Source organism: Fusarium odoratissimum (genome assembly GCF_000260195.1).
Source record: "Fusarium odoratissimum NRRL 54006 unplaced genomic scaffold supercont1.6, whole genome shotgun sequence".
Taxonomy (NCBI): domain Eukaryota; kingdom Fungi; phylum Ascomycota; class Sordariomycetes; order Hypocreales; family Nectriaceae; genus Fusarium; species Fusarium odoratissimum.
In genome coordinates, this window is record NW_022158692.1 from 171,336 (window position 1) to 192,755 (window position 21,420).

At 47.4% G+C, this 21,420-nt stretch overlaps 7 protein-coding genes across 7 annotated transcripts; 5 read left to right on the top strand and 2 right to left on the bottom strand.

Moving 5' to 3' along the window:
• Positions 1–4: 4 nt before the first annotated feature.
• FOIG_04646 (uncharacterized protein) lies at positions 5–1,264 on the bottom strand. The gene is made up of 2 exons (XM_031202940.1): positions 1,049–1,264; positions 5–940 (listed from the first exon to the last, which is right to left on the bottom strand). The coding sequence occupies exons 1-2, from the start codon at positions 1,144–1,146 to the stop codon at positions 91–93; spliced, it is 948 nt and encodes a 315-aa protein (XP_031066519.1). The 5' UTR covers positions 1,147–1,264; the 3' UTR covers positions 5–90.
• A 419-nt stretch (positions 1,265–1,683) lies between these two features.
• FOIG_04647 (uncharacterized protein) lies at positions 1,684–3,534 on the top strand (the record flags this gene model as incomplete). The annotated part of the gene is made up of 4 exons (XM_031202941.1): positions 1,684–1,879; positions 2,341–2,430; positions 2,484–3,263; positions 3,326–3,534. The coding sequence occupies 4 exons, from the start codon at positions 1,684–1,686 to the stop codon at positions 3,532–3,534; spliced, it is 1,275 nt and encodes a 424-aa protein (XP_031066520.1).
• A 325-nt stretch (positions 3,535–3,859) lies between these two features.
• On the top strand, positions 3,860–6,153 carry FOIG_04648 (uncharacterized protein). Its single transcript, XM_031202942.1, has 2 exons — positions 3,860–5,018; positions 5,069–6,153. The coding sequence occupies exons 1-2, from the start codon at positions 3,938–3,940 to the stop codon at positions 5,908–5,910; spliced, it is 1,923 nt and encodes a 640-aa protein (XP_031066521.1). The 5' UTR covers positions 3,860–3,937; the 3' UTR covers positions 5,911–6,153.
• Positions 6,154–8,279: 2,126 nt separating this feature from the next.
• Positions 8,280–10,148, top strand: FOIG_04649 (uncharacterized protein; the record flags this gene model as incomplete). Its single annotated transcript, XM_031202943.1, has 3 exons — positions 8,280–8,430; positions 9,007–9,089; positions 9,960–10,148. 3 exons carry the CDS (start codon positions 8,280–8,282, stop codon positions 10,146–10,148), a joined length of 423 nt encoding a protein of 140 aa, XP_031066522.1.
• A 530-nt stretch (positions 10,149–10,678) lies between these two features.
• FOIG_04650 (uncharacterized protein) lies at positions 10,679–16,926 on the top strand. The gene is made up of 6 exons (XM_031202944.1): positions 10,679–11,060; positions 11,112–14,402; positions 14,462–14,492; positions 14,540–15,888; positions 15,953–16,071; positions 16,128–16,926. The coding sequence occupies exons 1-6, from the start codon at positions 10,752–10,754 to the stop codon at positions 16,762–16,764; spliced, it is 5,736 nt and encodes a 1,911-aa protein (XP_031066523.1). The 5' UTR covers positions 10,679–10,751; the 3' UTR covers positions 16,765–16,926.
• Positions 16,927–17,093: 167 nt separating this feature from the next.
• FOIG_04651 (succinate-semialdehyde dehydrogenase) lies at positions 17,094–18,647 on the top strand (the record flags this gene model as incomplete). Its single annotated transcript, XM_031202945.1, has 2 exons — positions 17,094–18,455; positions 18,513–18,647. 2 exons carry the CDS (start codon positions 17,094–17,096, stop codon positions 18,645–18,647), a joined length of 1,497 nt encoding a protein of 498 aa, XP_031066524.1.
• A 553-nt stretch (positions 18,648–19,200) lies between these two features.
• Positions 19,201–20,916, bottom strand: FOIG_04652 (uncharacterized protein; the record flags this gene model as incomplete). The annotated part of the gene is made up of 5 exons (XM_031202946.1): positions 19,201–19,813; positions 19,873–20,054; positions 20,110–20,263; positions 20,320–20,512; positions 20,575–20,916. 5 exons carry the CDS (start codon positions 20,914–20,916, stop codon positions 19,344–19,346), a joined length of 1,341 nt encoding a protein of 446 aa, XP_031066525.1. The 3' UTR covers positions 19,201–19,343.
• Between the last annotated feature and the right edge of the window lie 504 nt (positions 20,917–21,420).

The window sequence follows — 21,420 nt, forward strand, 5'->3', positions numbered from 1 at the left end:
TGACAGATACAGCAAGCATAATAATTAACTACCAAAAGCCAAAGTCATAATGGAATGTGTTCTGGGCAGCACGTTATGACCCATCTACATTTATATTCTCGCCTTGGTTAACTCGGTGTCCTTTACCCACTTGCCGCCAATTGGACGTCCTCCGCGCAAACGCGTCAATGCGACACCATCTTCGACAGGAGCAAACAGCGGCAATCCTGTTTGTGCAATGCCATAGTCACGAATCACCGCTTGACCTCGGGGCGACACAAGGTACAAGAAGAAAGCGCGTACGTGATGCGCCACGGGGGTATCCGCCTCTGCCATCTCTGGTGAGAATGAAGCATAGCAACTGTTCATCAGAATATCCCTTGGCTGAGTTGGTTCGAAGAAGATGGTAGAATTGGAAATGGTGCCAAGTCCAGTCTGTCGCAAAACTGTTGACCGATCAGTCAGGAAGTAGGCGCCAGCGGCATCGGCCCCTTTGAGGGCTTCTGGTGGCGATAGCAAGCTTGTCTTGTACCAGGACGATGTTGATGCTTGGTCTTCCCATGGCTCTCGGCCAGCCAAAGACCAAATTTCGCGTTCTTTCCACATAGTGGCAGAATGGTCGGCACGGCTGTGGAACAGGCAGCCCGAGGCAGCGATCTTCTCAAAGGCATCAGTTAATGAGTCTGCGGATGCCAGTCCCGCAGGGTCTGAAGGGGGCCCTGCTAGGCAAAAGTGGTCGTGGAATACGCATCCAGCCGTATATGACCATCCCTCAGCCTGAGCTAACGCTTCCTGGTCGCGTTCATAAGTCAAGGCAAAGTCAATGAACCCTTTTAGTAGCGCTAGCTGCGTGTTGCGGGAGTGGTTACACATCCACTCAATCAAGCCATCTTTGCGTTGAGACTCCAAGTAGTCTTGGGCAAGTTCTTTGACCAAGCCAGTGGCACCTGCACCACCGTTTCTAGATGGATGGCAATTGTCAGTGACTTGTCAGACGAAGGTTCAGATAGATAGGTAGGTAACCAAGGGGCAGAAAAACAATGCGCTGTCTAGCTAGAGTCTGACATACCCGATTCGAAGCAACACATCTCCAGCTTTGCCGTATGTTTCAAGAGCATTTGCATCAATCTCTCCGTGTGAGACAATGGCAGTCGAGCGTGATGGCATGACGGCAGTTCAGAAGAATTTTCAATATTGTATCAATTGTCGATAAGACCGGTCGGTATCAAGGCAATGATCTCACTGTGATGATAAAAGAGGCTTTGCAGCGCTCCATCATTTGGTGGAAATGTGCCGCGAGTCATTCCCGCCGATGGAGACGGCTATTATGCGGTAAATGAGGTGAGAATGCCGTATTCCCGAGTAGCCTATCGGCTAATCCTAATAATGAGATCCGCAACCCGAAGCCAAAATTATGCTCCCCCCGAAAGCAACCTTATGCGGGGGGCTCAGACCCATCCCCGCATATTTCGACGAGTTCTGGACCTGGGGTAGGCAATTGACAGTAATCGAAGAAATTTCGGAGCGTGCCTCATCTGCTAGTAAGCCAAGTCGTGACGATCATAAATTGCAATTCTTGCATTATTTACCTTTGGACTTTGCTCCTTTCACCCCTTCGATTCCAGACTCCTGCAAGGACTGAAATCTTCTCTGTCCTTACTTTAATATCAGCCTATCTACTCTATCTACAGGCAGCTATCCAGAATGGCACCTCATCTATCCCCGGCGAAACATTCGGGGCCTCAATCCTTCCTAGAGGCCCCAAATAACTGCAATGAGTTATGGTGGCGCGACCCTGGTCTACGCACGCTCAATTTCTGGCTGGCAGTATTGTTTTTGAGCCCCTTCATGGTTGGTTTTGATGGCAGTCTGATTGGTGGACTGCTTGCTACCCCTCAGTGTAAGTCACATATCCTGCAGTTCTCCGCAGTTGGGGGTTACTAACAGGACTTAGGGCTCAAAGGTTCGTTTCCTTGCCAATGCTCGATAATGAATGCTTCCTAACAACCTGCAACACCTTGGCTTGCCCGACGCAAACCAGCAAGGACTCATGATCGCAACACAGTCTTTAGGTGGATTGATCGGCTTCCTCCCCACAAGCTACTTGATGGATAAGTTTGGCCGTAGAAGGTCATTATTCTGGGAGATATCTTGGTCATTGGTTCAGGTATTTACCATCCTTCACAGCTTGATGACTTCTGGTTCTAACCTTCCATAGCTACAGGGCAAGCGTTTTGTCCCTCATGGGCATCATACCTTGGTACATGACTTGTCGTAAGGCACCCTCAAAACCTTTGGAGTTCTCAGATCACTTATCTCTTATTTAGCTCGCCGTTGGTATTGTTATCTGCTTGTGTGCAGTCCCCGTGCTTATAACCGAGCTTGCTCGGCCGAGACAAAGAGGAACTGTTGGTTCTCTCTTTGGCAGCTTCTTCTTTCTTGGCGCCATTGGTAAGTCATGCTCTTAAGCTCCAACTGTTAAACACGAACCAACGATGTCACAGTTTCTGCATGGACTAATTTTGGCACTCTGCATATCTTGTCAAGCTGGAGTTGGCGGATTCCTACCCTGATGCAGATCCTGCCTGCCGTCATCCAAGCATCCCTGATCGTGTTTGTACCAGAATCACCTCGCTGGCTTGTCAAGATGGGGCGAAATGCAGAGGCCAAAAACTTCTTCGTCACATACCATGCTAATGGCATAGAAGATGGCGAGCTGGCTCTTCTCGAGTACACCGAAGTCTGCCAAATGATCCATGGCGAGGCATCTGAACAAACGGCTGGCTGGCTGGATTACATACGTACGGGGCCCAACCGTAAGCGACTCTTCATTACTCTCATGGTTGCCTTGTTCGCACAGTGTTCAGGCAATGGAATCGTCAGCTATTACTTCGTCCTGGTGCTTCAAAGTGCTGGCATCAACGGCGGTCTTCAGATCTTCAACTGGTTGATGGTTATTTTGGCTTCCCTCTTTGTGGACAAAGTCGGCCGACGCAAGCTCTTCCTTGGATCAAGCGTTGCTATGCTCGTGACCTTGATTGCAGTCGCAATCTGTAATGAGCGATTTCTTGCTACCGGCAACATATCTGCTGGCTACTGTATGATTCCCTTCCCCTTCCTCTTCAATGGAGCATACGACTTTACGTACTCCCCTTTGCCAACCCTCTACACGGCCGAGATCCACCCTTTCGACTTGCGTGCAAAGGGAGTATCTATTAGTTTTGCCTCCGCTTTTGGGTTTGGCTTATTCAACCAATACGTCAATCAGATCGCTCTTGAAGCCAGTAAGTGCATGCATTACTGCATATTCGATGATTGAATACTCTTGCTGACTTTTGTATTACAGTCACGTGGAAGTACTACCTTGTATTCATTGCTATTGTTGCGTGCCAGCTGCCCATAATCTACTTCATCTTCCCTAAAACCAAGGGCTTAACTGTTGTAGAAGTCAGGTATCTTTTTGAAGGTGGTAGCACTGATTCGGTTTTACAAGACCTCCGGTCCAAGGACAGAAAGCAAAGCATGGAGTCTCTGCATGTTGCTGAGAATGCTTAAGCGGGGTTCTGGTGCTTACAAGGACCCAATTCTATTAATTAGATACAAATACTAGCCTACGATGTACAGATAGTTATTAAAGAGTCCTCTAAGCTTATGACGACTTGTCTAAGTCTTTTTATTCCTTAGGATTAACTGCTCGAGGTCTTTGAGTTTTCTTACCCTAGGCAAGCTAAGCGCTCAATGCCAGTCTATAATTAGCCATTCCCCACCACAACCCCTGTGCATCATCACGAACCCATTGTAATTGGACAGTCTTGCCCCTTTTTAGCGCGTCAGTCAGATTCCCCAGCCATCGCTTTATGGGTACCCACGCTTGGCATCAAGAAAAACCAAGTGCTTGAGACCTCACAAGCACCTCAATCGAATTATCATCACTAAGACACGTACTGCGGCTTCTCAAATGTCCTCAACAGCTGTACCAGACCCGAGCTCTGGGGGAAGCAGTGGCGGCAATACTGAGCTTATTATTGCCGTGGTTGCACTGGTCATCTCCGTCTTGGCCTTTGTCATTGCGATTCTCCAGGCACTGCAGCAGTATCTCGCTACAGCGACCGGCTTTTCATCATGCAGTGAAGCTGTTATAGGAAAATGGGCACAGTTTGCTCGGCGTCGGATGATCTGGTCCGAGTTCCGTTTCGAGGTCCAGTTTGAGGCTCCAGTTATCTTTGTCGCCAAGCCCAGCAACACCAGGGGACCGCTAGGAGACGATGCTCTCGCCAAGGACGAGAGCAAGAAGATCATTCGACTGGATGGCGGCAATGACAATTTCAAGTACACAGATACCGTCAAGGAATTCGACAACGAATACAAGCAGAGCACGCAGCGCATCATTCACACGGCCGATAATGAGAAGGCTACCTGGTATGGCTTACTCATGGCTATTGTCAGGATGGAGAAGGAATCTCGCGAGTGGCAAGGCAAGAAGTCAGCTGAGTGGGTCAAGGCAGCTGGGCCACGCCCACCAATTGACACAGAAGAGCCTCATGCTCATCACTCGCTAGTCGTCTGCATGCAGAGAAAGCGACGTACGTGGGATAGCATGCCCAAGGACTTCGCAAAGCCTTATGCCACAACCACAATATCGCATCTTGTAGAAATCGCGGGAATGCTGGGCATTCATTGGAGAAAATTTGATCTCAATACCGACCAGTATCGCGGTCAGGGTAACGGGTTTGTTCTATATGGCTCATACACGGACGGTCTTGGTATCACCTTCAACTTTCAGAAGCAAGGACCAACCTGGTTCGAGAAGAACCGGGTGATCCCCAACTACAACGTCAAGCAGCTATGCTTCGGCATGGCCCCAACGATCTTCAACCAGGAGAAGAAGGTCTATGCTGATGAGGCCAAAGGAGCCGAGAGTCTTCAGCTGGGGAGTCTGGCTGAGATTGCGAAGACGCTCGTGGTACTGGGATGTGATATCAATACAGTCAACTATTTCCGGAAGCCTGACCAAGCACGCCACACTCACTTGTTTGCGGGTAAGTTGCCCTTTGTTGGGTTGATCGAAGAGAAAATTGACCTTGAACAGTTCCATTCGAAATCCTTGGCATGGTCGGAGAAATGCTTCATATAAAGGGCACCGTCTTCCGTATGCTTCCAAACCCGACCGTTTTCTACTGGGATCCCAGCTCCTTTTCTCTTTCAGCACTAATGACGGAATACATCAACTGTTTGAAGCCTCTACACGAGACAACCTTGAAGGATAGCGAGCAAGTAAGCAGAATCCTCAAGTGGGCAGAAGCGGACGAAAGGTTCCCACTCCTGCGAACAGAAGGATCAACGCTAGATGTTTTTGGCGAAGACATCAATGGTGCAAACCTGGTCAATCACCTCAACAATCTCCGATCCGGAGTCGATTTGTGTGATGAGTACTTTGGCAGGATGAAGAGACCTGGATTGTCCATGATCAAGAGAGTTGTCCGTATGCATATCCAAGAGGTCATGGGTATTCTACACGAGAAGAACGAAGTCGACGATAACACGAAGAATGACGACAATGATAAAGCTTTTGAAGATGCACCGATCACCATTCACGACATTGATTCGGCACCAGGTGAAGACAAAGAGACTCTTTTGATTCAGATGTACTTTGACCGCGTCCGACAAAACGTCGTCCGGAATCTCAGCAAACAGGGTCTGCTAAGTAAGCGCTTGAAAGGAAGACAAGATTCTTTTGTCTCGGAAGATGATAGGAGCGCAACTCGTCCCAAGCATTTAGGAAGGTTCGGGGACAAAGAGCTCAACGAGGCTTGGTGCGTACTTATGTTCCGTATGCTGTGCTGGTTGCAGTTGCACGATTTCCACAAAATGGATATTCACATCAGCAAAAGCGACGCATACGCGAGTCGCATTCCGGTTTATATCGTCTAATTGCTGTACAATAATACCAAGTTTGAAACGGGAACATTAACTACTGGTCGCGGAGGCTATTACGGAACAACAGCTTTACGGTTTGCTACCCTTGTTGTTATCAATCTCGGTAAATTGATAGAAATACTTTAAGCTTTAGGGATTAGCAAAAGTTTCAGATGCCTGGATCCTCTCGTTAACCCTGTTGACCAGTTCATTCGTGAGGCTCCCTTTTTACTTGGTTTGAGAAACAGGAACACGCGCTCATCATATCTCTCGCCCGCCACTGTCTACGTAAACGAGGTAAGGCGCGCGATGCAAGCATCACCTGTCAGGTCTATCAACTCCAAAGGTAAGCTTCGTGATACTTCCTGGCTGCTCCTGGACCACAGAAGCTAGCTGGTATGCTAGAAACGCTGCCGTTGCCACAACTCCCTAGGAGTACCATCAGGCACTGAACTTCTCGTGGTATTACCTTTATGGCTTTCGCTGACATAGGCCTCGACTGGGGTTCCTAGAGTTAGACTAGAGCATCCACCGGAGGACACGGCAGTTAGAGCGTTGCCAAGGCAAAAGCATCCGGCAATGTCCGTCTAGCCTGACATACTGTTTACTGGTGTATGTTTTTGCTTATCCTTTGTCATAAAATAACTCAAACAAGGCTTCTGGGAAAAATCATTCCCGTGTCGCTGACAACCTACAAGCCTTCGAGATCGGACGAATAATAATGAAGTCCGAAAGCGAGTTACAATGGAATCAACATCGGCAAACCTGAACACCCTTGATCTACGGCACTGATTAACCGCTTATGAGCGGATATTTCACGCAAAGCTGCCGGGTGCGGATGAAATGGACTGCAAGCATGCAAGACAATTCGCTTCGACCATTGGACTATGAGACAAACTGAGAACCATTGGAATGCTTGACACGTGTTTCTGTGGCGGCGTGAGTTGTGTCTGTGAAATGAGACCTCTAAAGCCAGGTATCTTCTGCAGGCCTGCGGTGATCTCGGTCATCTTGCTCAGCAGACCATTACGCTTCCCATTGTATAGAGCCGTGTCACCCATGAAGACCCAGCGAGGTGCAGTTTGCTGTAGTCTTTGAAGAACACCGGAAACACGACGGTCGGTGGAGCTTGAGGAGAATTGGCACCCAGGGCAGCATCACATATAACCCAGCCCGGTAACCGCAACTATAATATAAATCGCGCATTTACTCAGTGGTAAATGCAAGGGCCAATATTGGTAATGGTTTTACATAGAATAATAATACGAGGGAGAATCTTAGGCGAATTGGTCGCCTTGCACTGATAAACGTGCAACGTCTGTCTTACTGGGTACAGTGAACTGTATTATGTTACGCGTTTACTCGGGCAGTTTGCACAGACTTACGGATAGTGCGGCGCTAGCTTCTGAAATAAGCTTTGGCGCCCGGAGCTGTCGGCTTTTGTGCCCGGAGTTAGGCAAACATACTTTTAGTGCACCCCAACGAATGGCTTGAATTGTATTTACGCGAGAACCACGACTCAAAAGACAATAAGATAACGCTATGTTCGTCATGATACATAATCAAACCGACCCGGCTGCAATATATTTAGACAATTCCTCCTTGAAAATCCTAAAGAAGGAGTTACCTCGATTAGAGTTTAAACTGACTTGATCCCGGACCACTTGTGATACCACGACGCGTATTACACTGTCGATCATAACACGTCATACGAGTCAGTATCTCAAATCAGGAAATGTCGGTAACTTGGGAAAATGCGATGTTCAACACAAGGTCCACTATATCAAAGTCTATTTAACAAAAAATGCAGTGCTTGATAATCCAGAGCAACAGGCAGTACAGAATGCAAGGCACCAGGAGCTACAAAACTAATTTTCTTTGATGGATAACAGTTTTGGCAAGGTACTGTAATATTTTAGTATATTAAATATAAATTAGTACTGTATTAAATTGAAGAATATATATAATCAAGCAGGAGTTATCTCAAGTAGACCATGTTGATGGAAAGCCCATCAGAATGCATAAGAGCAAGAGCCAAGACATGTGGGCCATATCTCCATACAACGTGGGTCGATTTTGATGATCTAAAGCTTGGGTGTCTTTTGTCAAGCAATACAATACGTGTAACCAGTTCCCACGTAACATAATACCAAAAGAACTACCTATATAAACCCAGGCAAACACACTGATAGATTTCTTTATTATCTACTCAATAGCTCTCTGTATTTAACACTATTTTCGTCTCCAATCTCTAAACGCTCATTAAGGTAGGTCCCTAACGACTAAACATCACCCAGCTTCGATTAGTACTAACGACATAGCTACACTCAGACATATATACAATGAAGTTGTCAGTTATTAGTCTCCTTTTCGGCCTATTCGCCATGGCCAACGCGCAGTGCTACAATTGCATTTATGCAAACGGTGCACCCTCATGCGACGCATGCCCCAGTGCTATTCCGAACGGATGTGGTGGCTGCATTGGCGGTTGCCCTGCTGCGGAGGGTGGAACTTCATCTAGTTACGAGGTGGATTGTTAGAGTGGGTTGGTAATGAGACTGTTGTAAGGAGAACTGTTACATCACTTTGATTGTAGCAAGTTCGATTGATAAAATACGATCCGGACTTGTTCGAGAATAAAATTGAATGAATAGTGAAGAATGTTTCCTAAAGAATAACATAAGACAAGTCAATTGCAAGACTGTGTCCGATACTTCATTGAATACCCAAAATCATACAAATTCGCATAATGGCGGAAACACCTCCATTCTTCAGCTCCAACTGGTTCGGTCCCTTCCAAGCGTTATTGTGTCGGTCTACTCAATTGGAAGCCAATTTCTCAAGGCATACATCTCCACTACGACATGGTGCATGGGACCACTGACGTCGTTTTAGTCGGCCTTTTATGATGTCCGTTTTACAAGAACAGTCCTATGCCTAGCACGTATCCCGTCAAAGAGACTCGGTTCATCAAGCTTTTCGCCGCCTAGTTACCCAAGAGTTCTCCATATTCCCTATCAAAGCCATGGAAGTCTTTGCAGATGATAGCTGTGGTAGTCTTGCATCAAACAGTAGGAAGGACAAGGCGTTGATTTAGATGATTGGGTCCAGTGATACGCTTTCGAGTCATCTCCGCCATTAGACTTCAGCGACGTTTCGGCTTCGTAGAACAGAGGGAAGATGTCGAATCTATGGTCAGTGGCATCAGCTGCTCCCTTGAGCCTGCAGCTATGATTGCTCAAGTGCCTGCGATTAATCCCTGGATGATCGGGAACAACTATGTCACCAAGTTCCTGGCGCGGCAACCCTTTGTTCGGGTCCCAGATCCCGGGCGAACCGTTGTCAAGGTAGAACACAAGACCGCATTATGTCAAAAGGCGGAATTTCCATGATTGGTCCGCTTCGCCTCTTGTTAGCCCAAGCTCCATTGGTATCTAAGGAGACTAGCATGTCCTCCTTTTAGCATAGAATCATCTCTTATGTTCCTCTTTGATGCGACTACCACACATTGAATTGAAGCTTTGTCATAAGTTAATAATGCGGCAGACCCACTATAACAAGATCGACCTGAATTCCTCGGATACTGAGATAAGAAAATGACAAGGGGAAGCAAATAAATCAGGAGGACTTCGTAAACCATTTGTTAACTAACCTGTATACTATTCAAGTTGCCCCCAAGAAGTTCACTGGTTCAATAAGCTGACATAACTGCTTAAAGTTTCGGAGTTAGTGACACAACGGACATATCCTTACGGGCCTACCATCTAGTGGGTTCAATCTGACCAATCAGATGAGGCTGGGCTGCTCACAGCGCAACACTTACTGCTTACACTTTTCAGCCAGTTCTATATATGCATGAGGATAATTATAAAGAGAGCTAAGGATCTGTGTTGAAAATTCTATATCCGCGGATGCTTGATCGCTAAATGGTGTGTTTCGAACATAGGAAGCAAAAGCGAACTGCCATTCTGTGGCAGCTGTCGATTTTCGCCCTTGTGCAAAGTCCTTTAATACTATCGGTTAAAGCGTTTCTGGTTCAAAAACCTCTTTGACACACGACGCAGGACGACCAACTTGTCTCGAATGGTCACCCAGGTTTGTCTAAGAATCTTTCCAAGAATGGGAGCTACTACAATCCCTGGGCAGAAGGCCGAAGCACATTGAGTCTATTATCTAGTGGAATGCGATCAGCGAACGCCTGCAAAGGCAAGTATTGGATCATCTTTGCGGCTGATTATGAGTGGCTGAAGTGACTTGCATGGGGCCTGGAATGTGAAATGAGTAGTGTTGGTTTGGTTGGTTGTGATAGGTGAAGGATATGACTACAGTGGGGTTATGTCGCTTTTTCCGTTTGCAGACGTGGTGATAGACCATCTTAGACATTATTTGCGGCTGAGACTGGCCTGCACGAGACAATCATGTCTCGAGCAACATGTTATCTCAGCGCCACAATACTTGGGCTTTTCACCAACAACTAAGAGGAGAGGGCCCAGTTCCAGACAGCAGCTGAAACCTTATATGGACAGAATACGAACGGAAGGGTCGAGAGTGGCAAGCTGAAAGCCCAGAATAGGTCAAAATGAATGAATCTAGACCAGCCTGCCCTCGTATAAATATCTCAAAGTTAGTGAACGGGGATGCAGTAGCTGTGCGGTGTAACAGGTGGAATCCCACTGGTATGTGACTGCTTCTTCTGCTACTGTTAACAGAGAGAAAATATGATCTACTATCTTCACAAAACATACCAAACTGTAAGACATAAGTAAGCAATATCTTGCCCGCATTTGCTGCTAACTGCTCTCACTATCACTCAACATAATATTATACAACTGATACTACAAATCACTACACTCAATATGTCAACTTCTGCTAATGCGACCTGGGAGGCCTTCAAGCCGTTGGCCCAGCAACTCCTCAACAGCCTTGGCCGCGTGACAGCATTGGACCAAGATGCAGTCACTGCGACCTTGCAGTCCGCCTTTCTGTCGACTCCCTCCATGTCTAGTCTCCAGGCCTACTTCAAAAGTCCTGTCCAGAGCCAAGCAACTTGTACATTTGATGGGATTGATCTTACCGAGACGATTGAGCATATGGGGAATGCGGCTATAGCTGCTCACATTGCCGACCTCGACTTAGGCTATGGCTTCAAGGCTATGTCACACCGTGTATGCTCTGCCACCAGAAGGGTGTCTTTTTTTGAACTAATATGTCAATAGGATCTTGCTATTAAAGTCCCTGAGGAAAAGTTCAACACTATAATGCCCTGTGTCTTTGCCGACCACATTAACGATCAGCTCAATGCTGACGGGTTGGAATCCCTGAGAATTCTTAAGCAAACACCCCTTTTGGTCGAAGCCTATAAGAATCTCATAATCGATCCAAGGTTCAACCCCTTCGGAGCCAATGGTGACCTTCATTTCGGAATGACCTGTCTTTTTGTTTATGAATACTTCGTCCAAGGTCCAGGTTTCACGTTGAGTGAGAAGACGACTGAAAGTCAGGGCGTTGCCATCATGCAAGCGTGGAAGAAGAACCATCCTCTACCCACTGGCCCGGATGAGATTACAGGCCCCGCTGCAGTAGTGAAAGACCTTACTCCATCGCAGGTGACGGTCCTGGCCATCTCATATCTCCCAAGTGCTACTTTTTCTCCAAATGGTAAAGCCAGCGCAACCATCCAGGACTATGCTCTTGCGATGCAAAACGCCAATCTGGTACCCCGCGAGACACCAACTGCCGTTCCAATGCACAGCGAAGACATAGATATGATGATCACTACCAAAACTATCTTCTCTGGCGCCAATGTGTCATATTATTACTCTACAAGCTACACACTTTGGTACCAGTGGATGGTTACTATCAACGATAACAGCACGGGTAACTTTTGGATAAACGGTATTGTAGCTGCGGCTGGCCAAACCGAGACGACCAGCAAAAGTGGGATAATCGAGACTAACAGGCGAATGCTTCCTGATACGGAGCGCACTACGATCTACGGGACGGACCTTGTCAATTGGTACCACGCAAATGAGGAGGCGGCCTTTCTGAAAAGCGGCCTCTCATTTGACAATACAGTTGTCACTGATGACGATGGTCCAAGTGGGAGCTGCTTCGTGCCTGGAACCTTGGTGCAGACTTCCAAAGGTCCCGTGGCGATAGAAACACTCCACGAGAACGATGTTATCCTTACACTCTGTGGGGCTCAAGATCAGTGGGGCCTCTGCAGTGACGAGGTCGTGAAGAGTGCTGCACCTGGGACTCTCTACGGCTTCAATGGTAGAAACGCTTTTTTCACCTCTGGGCACCCGTTTCATACGACAACGGGTATTCGCGCCATTGACCCCTCCCTTGCGCGGACAGAGAACCCGTGGTTGGATGTTGGTACACTTAGGGTTGGACATCAGTTGCTGCGTTTGAACCCTGCCAAGACAGGATACGATTTGGAGACCATTACAGCCATTTCAGCCGTTCCAAGCAATGTGACCTCAGTCTACGGCGTGCATTTGAGACAAGGCCTCAGAAGCTATCATGCTAATGGTTACCTTGTGGCGCTAAACTATCCGGAGATCACTGCAGCGGCGATCGGCAAGCAGCTTCAGGCCATTCCGAAGCAACAGAGACTTCAAATGCTTCGAAGCTTTGCAGATCTCAAGCCACTTTTCGCTCGTTTTGGAGCAGGTACAGTGGTAGACCGTCTGTCCCAAGAAGTACACTCTTTGAAGCCCCTGGCTTACGGCGGTCGACAAGTCAATCCCAATCGCATTCTCAGCCGAGATCTTCACAGGACATACTCAATGAGGCATCGTGACCAAAACACTGCCCTAGGGACTGTGGAATTGCGTTCTGGAATCTTGCACGTCGATGGTGCAAGGGTTCCCCAAGTAGACATGCATGGAGCCGCTCTTGCTTGGAGCCGACAGCGACCTGACCACAGCTGGGAGCATGCTCACTGTGAATTTGTGAACTCTGGTAATCGTGCGTCTGGCTTTCTAGTTCATACTTCCGATGAATTCCCCGAAGGTAATGAAGCATCGCTTAAGAAACAAGACGTCATTCCTTTTGTTCTTAATGCAGCGTCTACTGTAAATCCGTCAGTCTTTCCAGCTTTAGCGGATAAAGGCGCAACACAAAGTGAGCCAGGTTCGGTTAACTTGGGGATGATCTCATCTCCAGTAACAATGCAAATGGCTTCAGCTGCTCCTGGCTCGACAACTCCTCCATATCTTTACGACTTCACTTATCCACTATTCTACGATCCAAATCCTACTACAGCTGGAGTGGCTCCTAACTGTGTGCTCCCTTGCGGAACACTACTACTTCCAACAAATGCGAACTACCATTCTTCGTGGCCTCAGATGCAAATTGAGGAATTTGAGTTGGTCAAGAATGCAATGAAAGAGTCAGTAACCAAAGAGTTTCCTGATTCGAGCAGAATTAATGTTACCAACTTTGGGGAAATATACACGTGCACAATATCTTACAATAAGGACAGCGAAGAGGTTCATACATACGAGCTTGAGACTCCTGAGATGATCATTGGCTGCTCTGACGAATATCAGGCCTGGAAATCGAGACCAGACCCCAGCGATGACACGCCTCTGCCTGGGAAAAATCTCCACTTCACGCAGCAACTTGGTATGTCAGAAAGCTTCTCCATCGAAAGGCTATACAAGTCCCTTCAGATCGTGATATCGACGAGTGGTGAGAGTCTGACAGGCTGCATTTTCCCGTACGACCCGGAGGCAGATGGAAATCGTGGTGCACCGCTAGCAATAACAAGTCAATCTTCGTCGAACCTTGTGTGGCACCCGATACCACTCTCAGAACCTCCTCCGGCTTTGACATCAGGCATAGATACATTGCAACTGAACGTTGAGCAATCTATCTTGCCCATCAGTGTCGAAGCTGTCCCACCGCTGATCAACGATAGTCCTAGTGCGATTACTGCATTTCTAGCGCAGCATCAAGACTCCGCCACACAGCTTACTGCTCTGATAAATCTGCCTTACAACGCGCCCGCCATCAACCAAGACGTACAAACTATGATGGTCCAGGTCATGCAGTATCACATGGACTCAGCCGACCGCGAGATGTTCTTTGGAATAACAGCAAAGCCTGACGGTTTGGACCCATCTTTAGGTGCCCAACTAGACAGTGACGTGTCCAAGTGGATTCAGACTCAATATGCACCGGCATATATTTGCCAGATGATGACTACCAATGATGCCAATATTGGAACTCAGTATCGCTTTACCAACAAGGAAATCAAAAGAATCAACTATTGGTGGAGCGGCAAGGGACCAGGATGTCTTGCGGCAGACCCAAATTACAAGTTACTTGACCGGGCAGTCCAGCGCTGGGTTACGAGAGATACCTATAAGCTGGTCAAGACACTTTGGAATGGAGGCACAGGAAGTGACGGTGCCATCTGGTCAGACCTTCTGTACGACAAGATCGTTAGCGACCCGAGATTGTTTGCAGAGTTGCAAAACTCAGACGCACAGAATGTAGGTCCCTGCTGCATTTTATATTCACCTACATATGAGAAGCTAATGTCATAAAATAGGGAACTGCGCAATTGACCAAGATTTGCAGTAGTAAGTTACCTGTATGATGCGTCAACCTTTGCTTATACATTCTGTAGTGATGGATGCTTTGGATAATGGACATCAAAAGACCAGGGATTTATCATCGTCTTCTCTACCGCCACTTCCATTACCGCCTCCAGCCTCTACAGGCACATCGGCTCCCTCTTCCCAGCCTGCAACTTCAGCTCCACCAGTAGCACAAGCTGTAACGCCAACTAGAGATGCATCGTTAAACCCACCCAGTATGCCGACGGGAACAACTACATCGTCAAAGACTATCACTATCACCGACACAAACGCTAACCTTCTATCACTGAAGGTCCTTGCATCCGTGAGGGCCGAGAGCTGGAGCCAACAGTTCTGGGGCATCAGCCAAATGACCGACGAGATGGTCAGAGTGGTTGAGTCGCAGTGGCTTTCCGAGCTGATTCAAGAACTGCTCCTTGGACTCTTGGCCAAGGACCAACAACTTACAAACGAGGTTCTGAAGAACATAATGCAAGATATAGCCGACGCTGAAGCAAAGGACACATCTTGGGCGGCGCAGAGTACAGAGCTGAAAATGCAACAGTTATTTCTCGAGTTCTCTGGCTCGCTTCCCAATTTCATGGACGCCTTATGCATGGCAGGGAGTGCAGCTAAAAAGGGCGCCAAGAACATCTACGACTACGTACGTGGCGTACAGAGGGCTGGCGTGGCAGCCGATGCAGCAGTCGAAAACGTCATTCCTGTTCCAGACTCCAAAGCAAAACTATCAGAAGGTGGTAAGAAAGCTTTATGGAGCGTAGTGGGAATTATAGCCTTATATTGCGCCGCCAATAACATGAGTGGCCAGTGGAGTGATAGTGACACGGCCAGCCGAGGTCTCATGGTCACCACAGTTGTAGGAAGCTGCCTACAGCTTTTGGAATTTGGAGCCAATGCTTGGGAAGCCTTTTTACGAATGGGAAGTGGCCTCTACTCTAATACGAGCCAGATGATGATGGCCCGATCCCTAGACACCTATCTAGGTAACACAATGACCACTAAAGCCATGATCCTAGACTCGAGCGCCGAAGGAGGCGGATCCCTGAACCCGAAATCCTTCAAACAGAAGTTTGTTGATAAGAATACAAGGGTCGTGGTGGAGATGGATGACCTTGGTGCGGCAGGGAATGCAGGAAATGGCGACTTGCAGAGTCTGATCAAGAATTCTTCGACAGTGGTCAAGTGGCGCCAAGGCTTCAATTTTGCGAGAACAGTGCTGGCTTGGCTCGGTTACGTTGCTGCTGTTGCTGTAGTCATCTTTATGACTTGGGAATTGATCCAGGATTGGTCATCAATGAGCCAAGGCCAGAAGATTTTCTCAACCATCCAACTTGTTTTGGCAGCTATAGAGGGAGGCCTGGGAGGGGCTATTATTGTGGTAAGCTACTCCTAATCATCCCCGTTCTCCTATCTGGAGGTCCTTTTTTCTAATTTGAGCACAGCTTGCCGCAGGGTGGGCGGTCGTGACCATATTCGGAGCCAGTACAGCAGCTGCGGGATTCGGGTCTGCAATAGCATTTTGCTGTACTGCATTTGCTGCAGCAGGTCCCGTACTGGCCGTGTAAGTAACCTTCCACCTCGAGCTTCTTGATCTGGCATTCTGACTTCTTCAAACAGGCTTGCAGTCATCGTCCTTGTTGTCTTTTTCATCTGGCAGTCGAAGCAACCGGCACCGCCTACTCCTGTCGAGCAATGGCTCAATACAACAGGCAAGGCATGGGCAGACAATGTCAACATGCCAGACTGCCCCATAGACGTCAGTTTAAACCCAACGTCTGTGGAGTCTTCGGAAAGCACCCAGACCATATCGCTCGCTGTCACAAACACGGGACCGACCGCAGCTGTTATCCAAAGCCTCACCTTCCAGTTCTCGACTGGGCCAGAGGATAGTGCTCTTTTTTACAATGAGTACACATTTGCCTCTGCTTCCACTAGTGGTACTGCAGGAACCGCTACTATGCAGACAACTAACAACAGTGTGACTATGACAATACGGAATGTAGCGAGCGATACTAGTGCTAAAAACAATGCGATGAACACTACTTTGACGTTCGCCGGGCCTTCGGTTCAGGATAAGGTGTCCCTGGAGTATCATAACAACATCACATTTGCAGCTAATGATACGATCACAGTGCAGTTGAGTGGTAAGATCTGGTCGGCTGCAGGGCAACAAGCCTCTGTTGTTACCAGTTTAGGCTGGAATGATGATAGCTGGAATAATACATTGTTCCTGCAGCGTAGTTCTGCAGCATGAAAACGAAACTCGAATCACAGAATAGTTTAAGTCAGAAATTTAATCGAAGCATGTTAGTGAACTATACCTATTTAGGAAGTGCGAAACGCATCTTTACTCCAATGATCAACTCGCACTTGTCAAACAACCGGCTGTTTGCCGGCGGCACGTGCTGTATCTCCAAATGTTACCAAGCCATGTCTGTTACAAGCTTTTCAAGCAGGTATTTAACTGAGTAATAAACACAAGTTATACCGACAGTCTGATCATACACTCTGAACATCCCACAAAGATTATCGCTGCTTCCATGCATCTTGATCTTCACAGACATTTAAATTCAACACAGCAATATGACGCAGCGACCGTTCAATCTATTCAACCAGGATCTTCTCCATGAAGCATCATACGTCCACGGTGAATGGGTTCAAGCAGCGTCTGGCAAAACCTTTGTCATCGCTGATCCCGGCAGCGGCATTGTTTGGGCTACTTGTCCTGATAATGCTGCTGAAGATGTCAACAACGCAGTCCAATCTTCTTACAGGGGATTTCTTGAGTACAGAGGGTTCACTGCACGTAAAAGAGCCCAGCTGCTACTAGAATGGCACCGCTTGATTGCCGACGCTAAAGAAGACCTTGCAAAGCTTCTTACCTACGAAACTGGAAAGCCTCTTGCTGAAGCACGTGGAGAAATCGACTATTCTCTAGGGTTCGCTTGGTGGTTTGCTGGCGAAGCTGAACGAATCCAAGGCACAATTGGGGCGTCCAGCAATGCAGAAAGAAGAGTGCTTACGATCAAGCAACCCATTGGTGTGACTGTTGCTCTAGTCCCATGGAACTTCCCTATTGCCATGATTATGAGAAAGGCCAGCGCAGCCTTTGCTGCCGGCTGCTCTATGATTGTCAAACCGTCACCCGAAACGCCTCTGTCTTGCTTGGCCCTAGCGGATCTAGCCACCAGAGCTGGATTCCCAGCAGGCACATTCAACGTCCTAACGACCTCTTTGGAAAATACCCCTGGTCTTTCCGAGGCTTTATGTACTCATCCTTTAGTCGCCAAGGTAACCTTCACCGGCAGCACTAGGGTGGGCAAGATTGTTGCTGGTCTTTGTGCTCAGGGCCTTAAAAAGTGCACACTGGAGCTTGGTGGAAACTGTCCTGTTATTGTCTTTGATGATGCTGACATTGACCAAGCCATCGACCAGATCATGACATTGAAGTGGAGGAATGCGGGCCAAGCATGTATTACGGCAAACCGAGTATATGTTCAAGCCGGCGTCTACGAGAAATTTGCCGCTGCCTTCTCTGGGAAGACCAGCAAGTTCAAAACAGGTCACGGCGCTGATCCCGCCAATAACTTCGGAGCCGTCACTACGCTTGTCGGTCTTCAAAAGGCTGAAGCACAGGTCAAGAATGCTCTTGAAAACGGAGCTAAGCTCAGAACTGGATCAGGAAAACCACTTGTGTTATCTTCCTCGGGAGAGAGCAGCCAGTTCATGGAGCCAGTTGTTCTTACTGGAATGACACAGGACATGCAGATGGCCAAAGAAGAGACATTTGGTCCAGTTTGTGGCCTTTTCAAGTTCGAAACAGAAGAACAGGTTGTCAAGTGGGCCAATGACACCAGCCTTGGTCTTGCAAGCTATGTGTTTACCAAAAGCTCGGACCGTTTGTGGAGGTTGTTTGAGGATCTAGAGGCAGGCATGATCGGCTTAGTAAGTAGAAGCAGTCTAATTCAATGTTACTGTCCCCAAGAAACTGACATACTACAGAATACAGGAAATGGCTCTGCCGCGGAGAGTCCCTTTGGAGGTATCAAGCAGTCCGGTTACGGAAAGGAAAGTGGCAAAGATGTTGCTGTAGCAGAATATCTTGTCGAGAAAACTGGGACTTTGACAGTCATGTGATAGTTTTAATGGGTGACGAAGAATGGTATGATGCGCTGGATATGGGTTGCGTAGTTGTATATTTTCCATACCTAGTTTGGACTGGAATGAAGTTGATAGGAAAAAAGGCGTGCCTTATTGTCTAGAGATCCGGTATGCTCGGCGAAAGTTCCCATCTGTTCCTCTTAACATGGCCACGCAATGACATTGTCGTGATCTGGTATTTGAAGGAAGAGGATAGCAAGAAGTTAAAACATCGTTTTTCTATGGATGTACCCTTGAATTGTACAGCTCATCTAAGGATTTACATACGATTATAATCGTTTTCTTAGCTTCTATGCACTTAAAAGCGCTCAGATAGCATCCTCCATAAGCTAAAGAGTCCATCGAAGACTCCCCAAAACCGCCCGGTATGGATTGCATTCTCTATTAACCCGTGAAATGCTAACTATTAATGCGTTGAATATAACTCTTGATACCACTTAACTTTACCACCCTACCTTCCGAGCAAAAGCGTTATTATTTTCTAACCGAGACTACTTATTAGTACATAAAAATAGCTCAAGAGGCCATTCCGAGTTTTATAACATCAATCAATAATATCATTTCACATGGATTAATATCAAACAAATATGCAAGCTTTAACAACATGTTCCTTATATATAGCTATTGTCTTCCGATAGAACAGTATGGTCTCATATCTACATTATAGGCTTTCTAATTAAGAAACTCACTTCCAGCAAAGTCTCCCAAACGCGTAACTTCCTCCAAGCACTGAGCAATAACATGTAGAGCTTTAACCAAATCCCCCTCCGTAATTGTCAAAGGTGGGCTAAATCTCAAACGATCCGCACCAATACCGACAAGCACACCGTGATGAGCAGCGAGAGCCTGGACTCTTCGAGGAGTCACGCCTGGTATAGTTTGATCAAGAATCAAAGATTGGAAAAGCGCAATTCCCCGAAGCTCTTTTACGTGTGGTGGGTTGAGCTCCTTGATTGTCTTCTCCAGAAGATTTCCGAGACGTTCAGAACGCTCCGAGATCTTCTCGTCTTCCAGAACATCCAGCGTAGCTAGAGCAGCGGAGAGAGCAATAGGGGAAGCTCCATACGTTGAAAGAACTTCATTCTTGTTCAACAAATCCATGACATGCTTCTTGCCCATAATGACGGACATGGGGTAGTATCCTATGGCAGGTTAGTCAACTATGATGATTCTGAGCAAATTCAATTAGAACTTGACTAACCTCCCGTGATGCCCTTGGCCATGGTCACCATATCAGGCTCAAGTTCTGGTTCGTGGTGAAAGGAAAGGTCTTTTCCAGTTCGCCCGTAGCCGGCCTGGATCTCATCACAAACCAAGAGGACATTATGCTTTCTGCATAGGTCTTGTGCAGCTTTCAAGTAGCCTTTGGGAGGAACAACGGTTCTGATAGAACAGTCAGCGATTGGGCACTCGGATTGACTGTTCGTTTGGTACTAACCCCGCCCAGCCTTGGACTGGCTCCACGAAAAATGCAGCAATCCTCTCGCCGTCCTGCTCAAATACTTCTCTCAAAACATCTATGTCTCCAAAAGGGACAAGTTTACCGCTTGTAGGAGCGTATGGTCCAATGTTAGCAAGATGTTGTCCGAAATCTGCGTTCAATGGGTTTCAGCACAGGGAGTTATAATTTACGAATGGTAGAACAAACGTTTCTGAGAAACTGTGGCCATGGGCATGGTAGATAGTGTCAGACCGTGGTAGCATTGGTCAACCGTGAGAATATGAGCCTGATCCTGCGGTATTCCTTTCTTGAGATAAGCCCATTTGCGAGCGATCTTGACGGCCGATTCGACTGCCTCAGATCCACTCAGCATGGTCGCAATTGAATCAAAACCGAATTTCTAAGTCGGGATTAGCATCTGTCATCTCATCAAAGCTTAGCTGGTATTCCTTCATTACTTACTTTAGTGAGCCGCTCTGCGAATTCCACGTACAATGGGCTGATGTGAGCTGTTCCACTTAGCGGCATCTTGTAGACCTGGTCCGCAGCTGCCTTGGCGATCTTGGGATGAGAATAGCCAAAGTTCATGACGGCAAATTGGCCAATGAAATCGATATATTCCTTGCCATCTACATCGGTGATGGTATGATCCTTGGCTGATTCAACAGCAACTGGCAGGGTTGGGAACCCTCCCCTGATGTGCTTGGACCAAGTCTCTACATGGCGCGCAGTTTTTTCAGATAGCAAGGGTGTACTGCTGAGTTTGCTGGTAGTTAACTGAGGGCTGGTTGCAGATGGAGCCATGGTGTAAATTGTCCTTGGTCGGCCTGGGTAGTTGTATTGAGTTGCCTGTTGTAACTGTTGAGACATCCCGAGTCTCATGGGAACTATTTATCCATGACCACTGGGCAACCGGAGCATATCCGGCTACCATCTGAACACAGCAATGATTGCGGCTCGCATTTCCAAGTTGGTAAATGTAATGATTTACGTACTCGTGAACCTAAAGTGACTCAAAACTTTGTCTGAATCCATTGTTAGTGTTATCCACTATGATCAAAGATCTTTACCGGGATGGTTACAGGCTGTGGAACCGGTTCGCAGACCGGAGCAGTAGCCGGGACGATCCCGTCCCCTTCTACTCGTGGATGGGCTCGCAAAAGAGTGGGGAGTTCGCAGCAAATTATGTCCATTTTTAGCATGCGACACGCATTTCCATTTTGGGCTTAAGTTATCATACTGTACTCAACCTAGAACCCGCCGCAATTCGTGGTCAATATCTGCCATGCAGTTTGGGAGCGCGGTTAG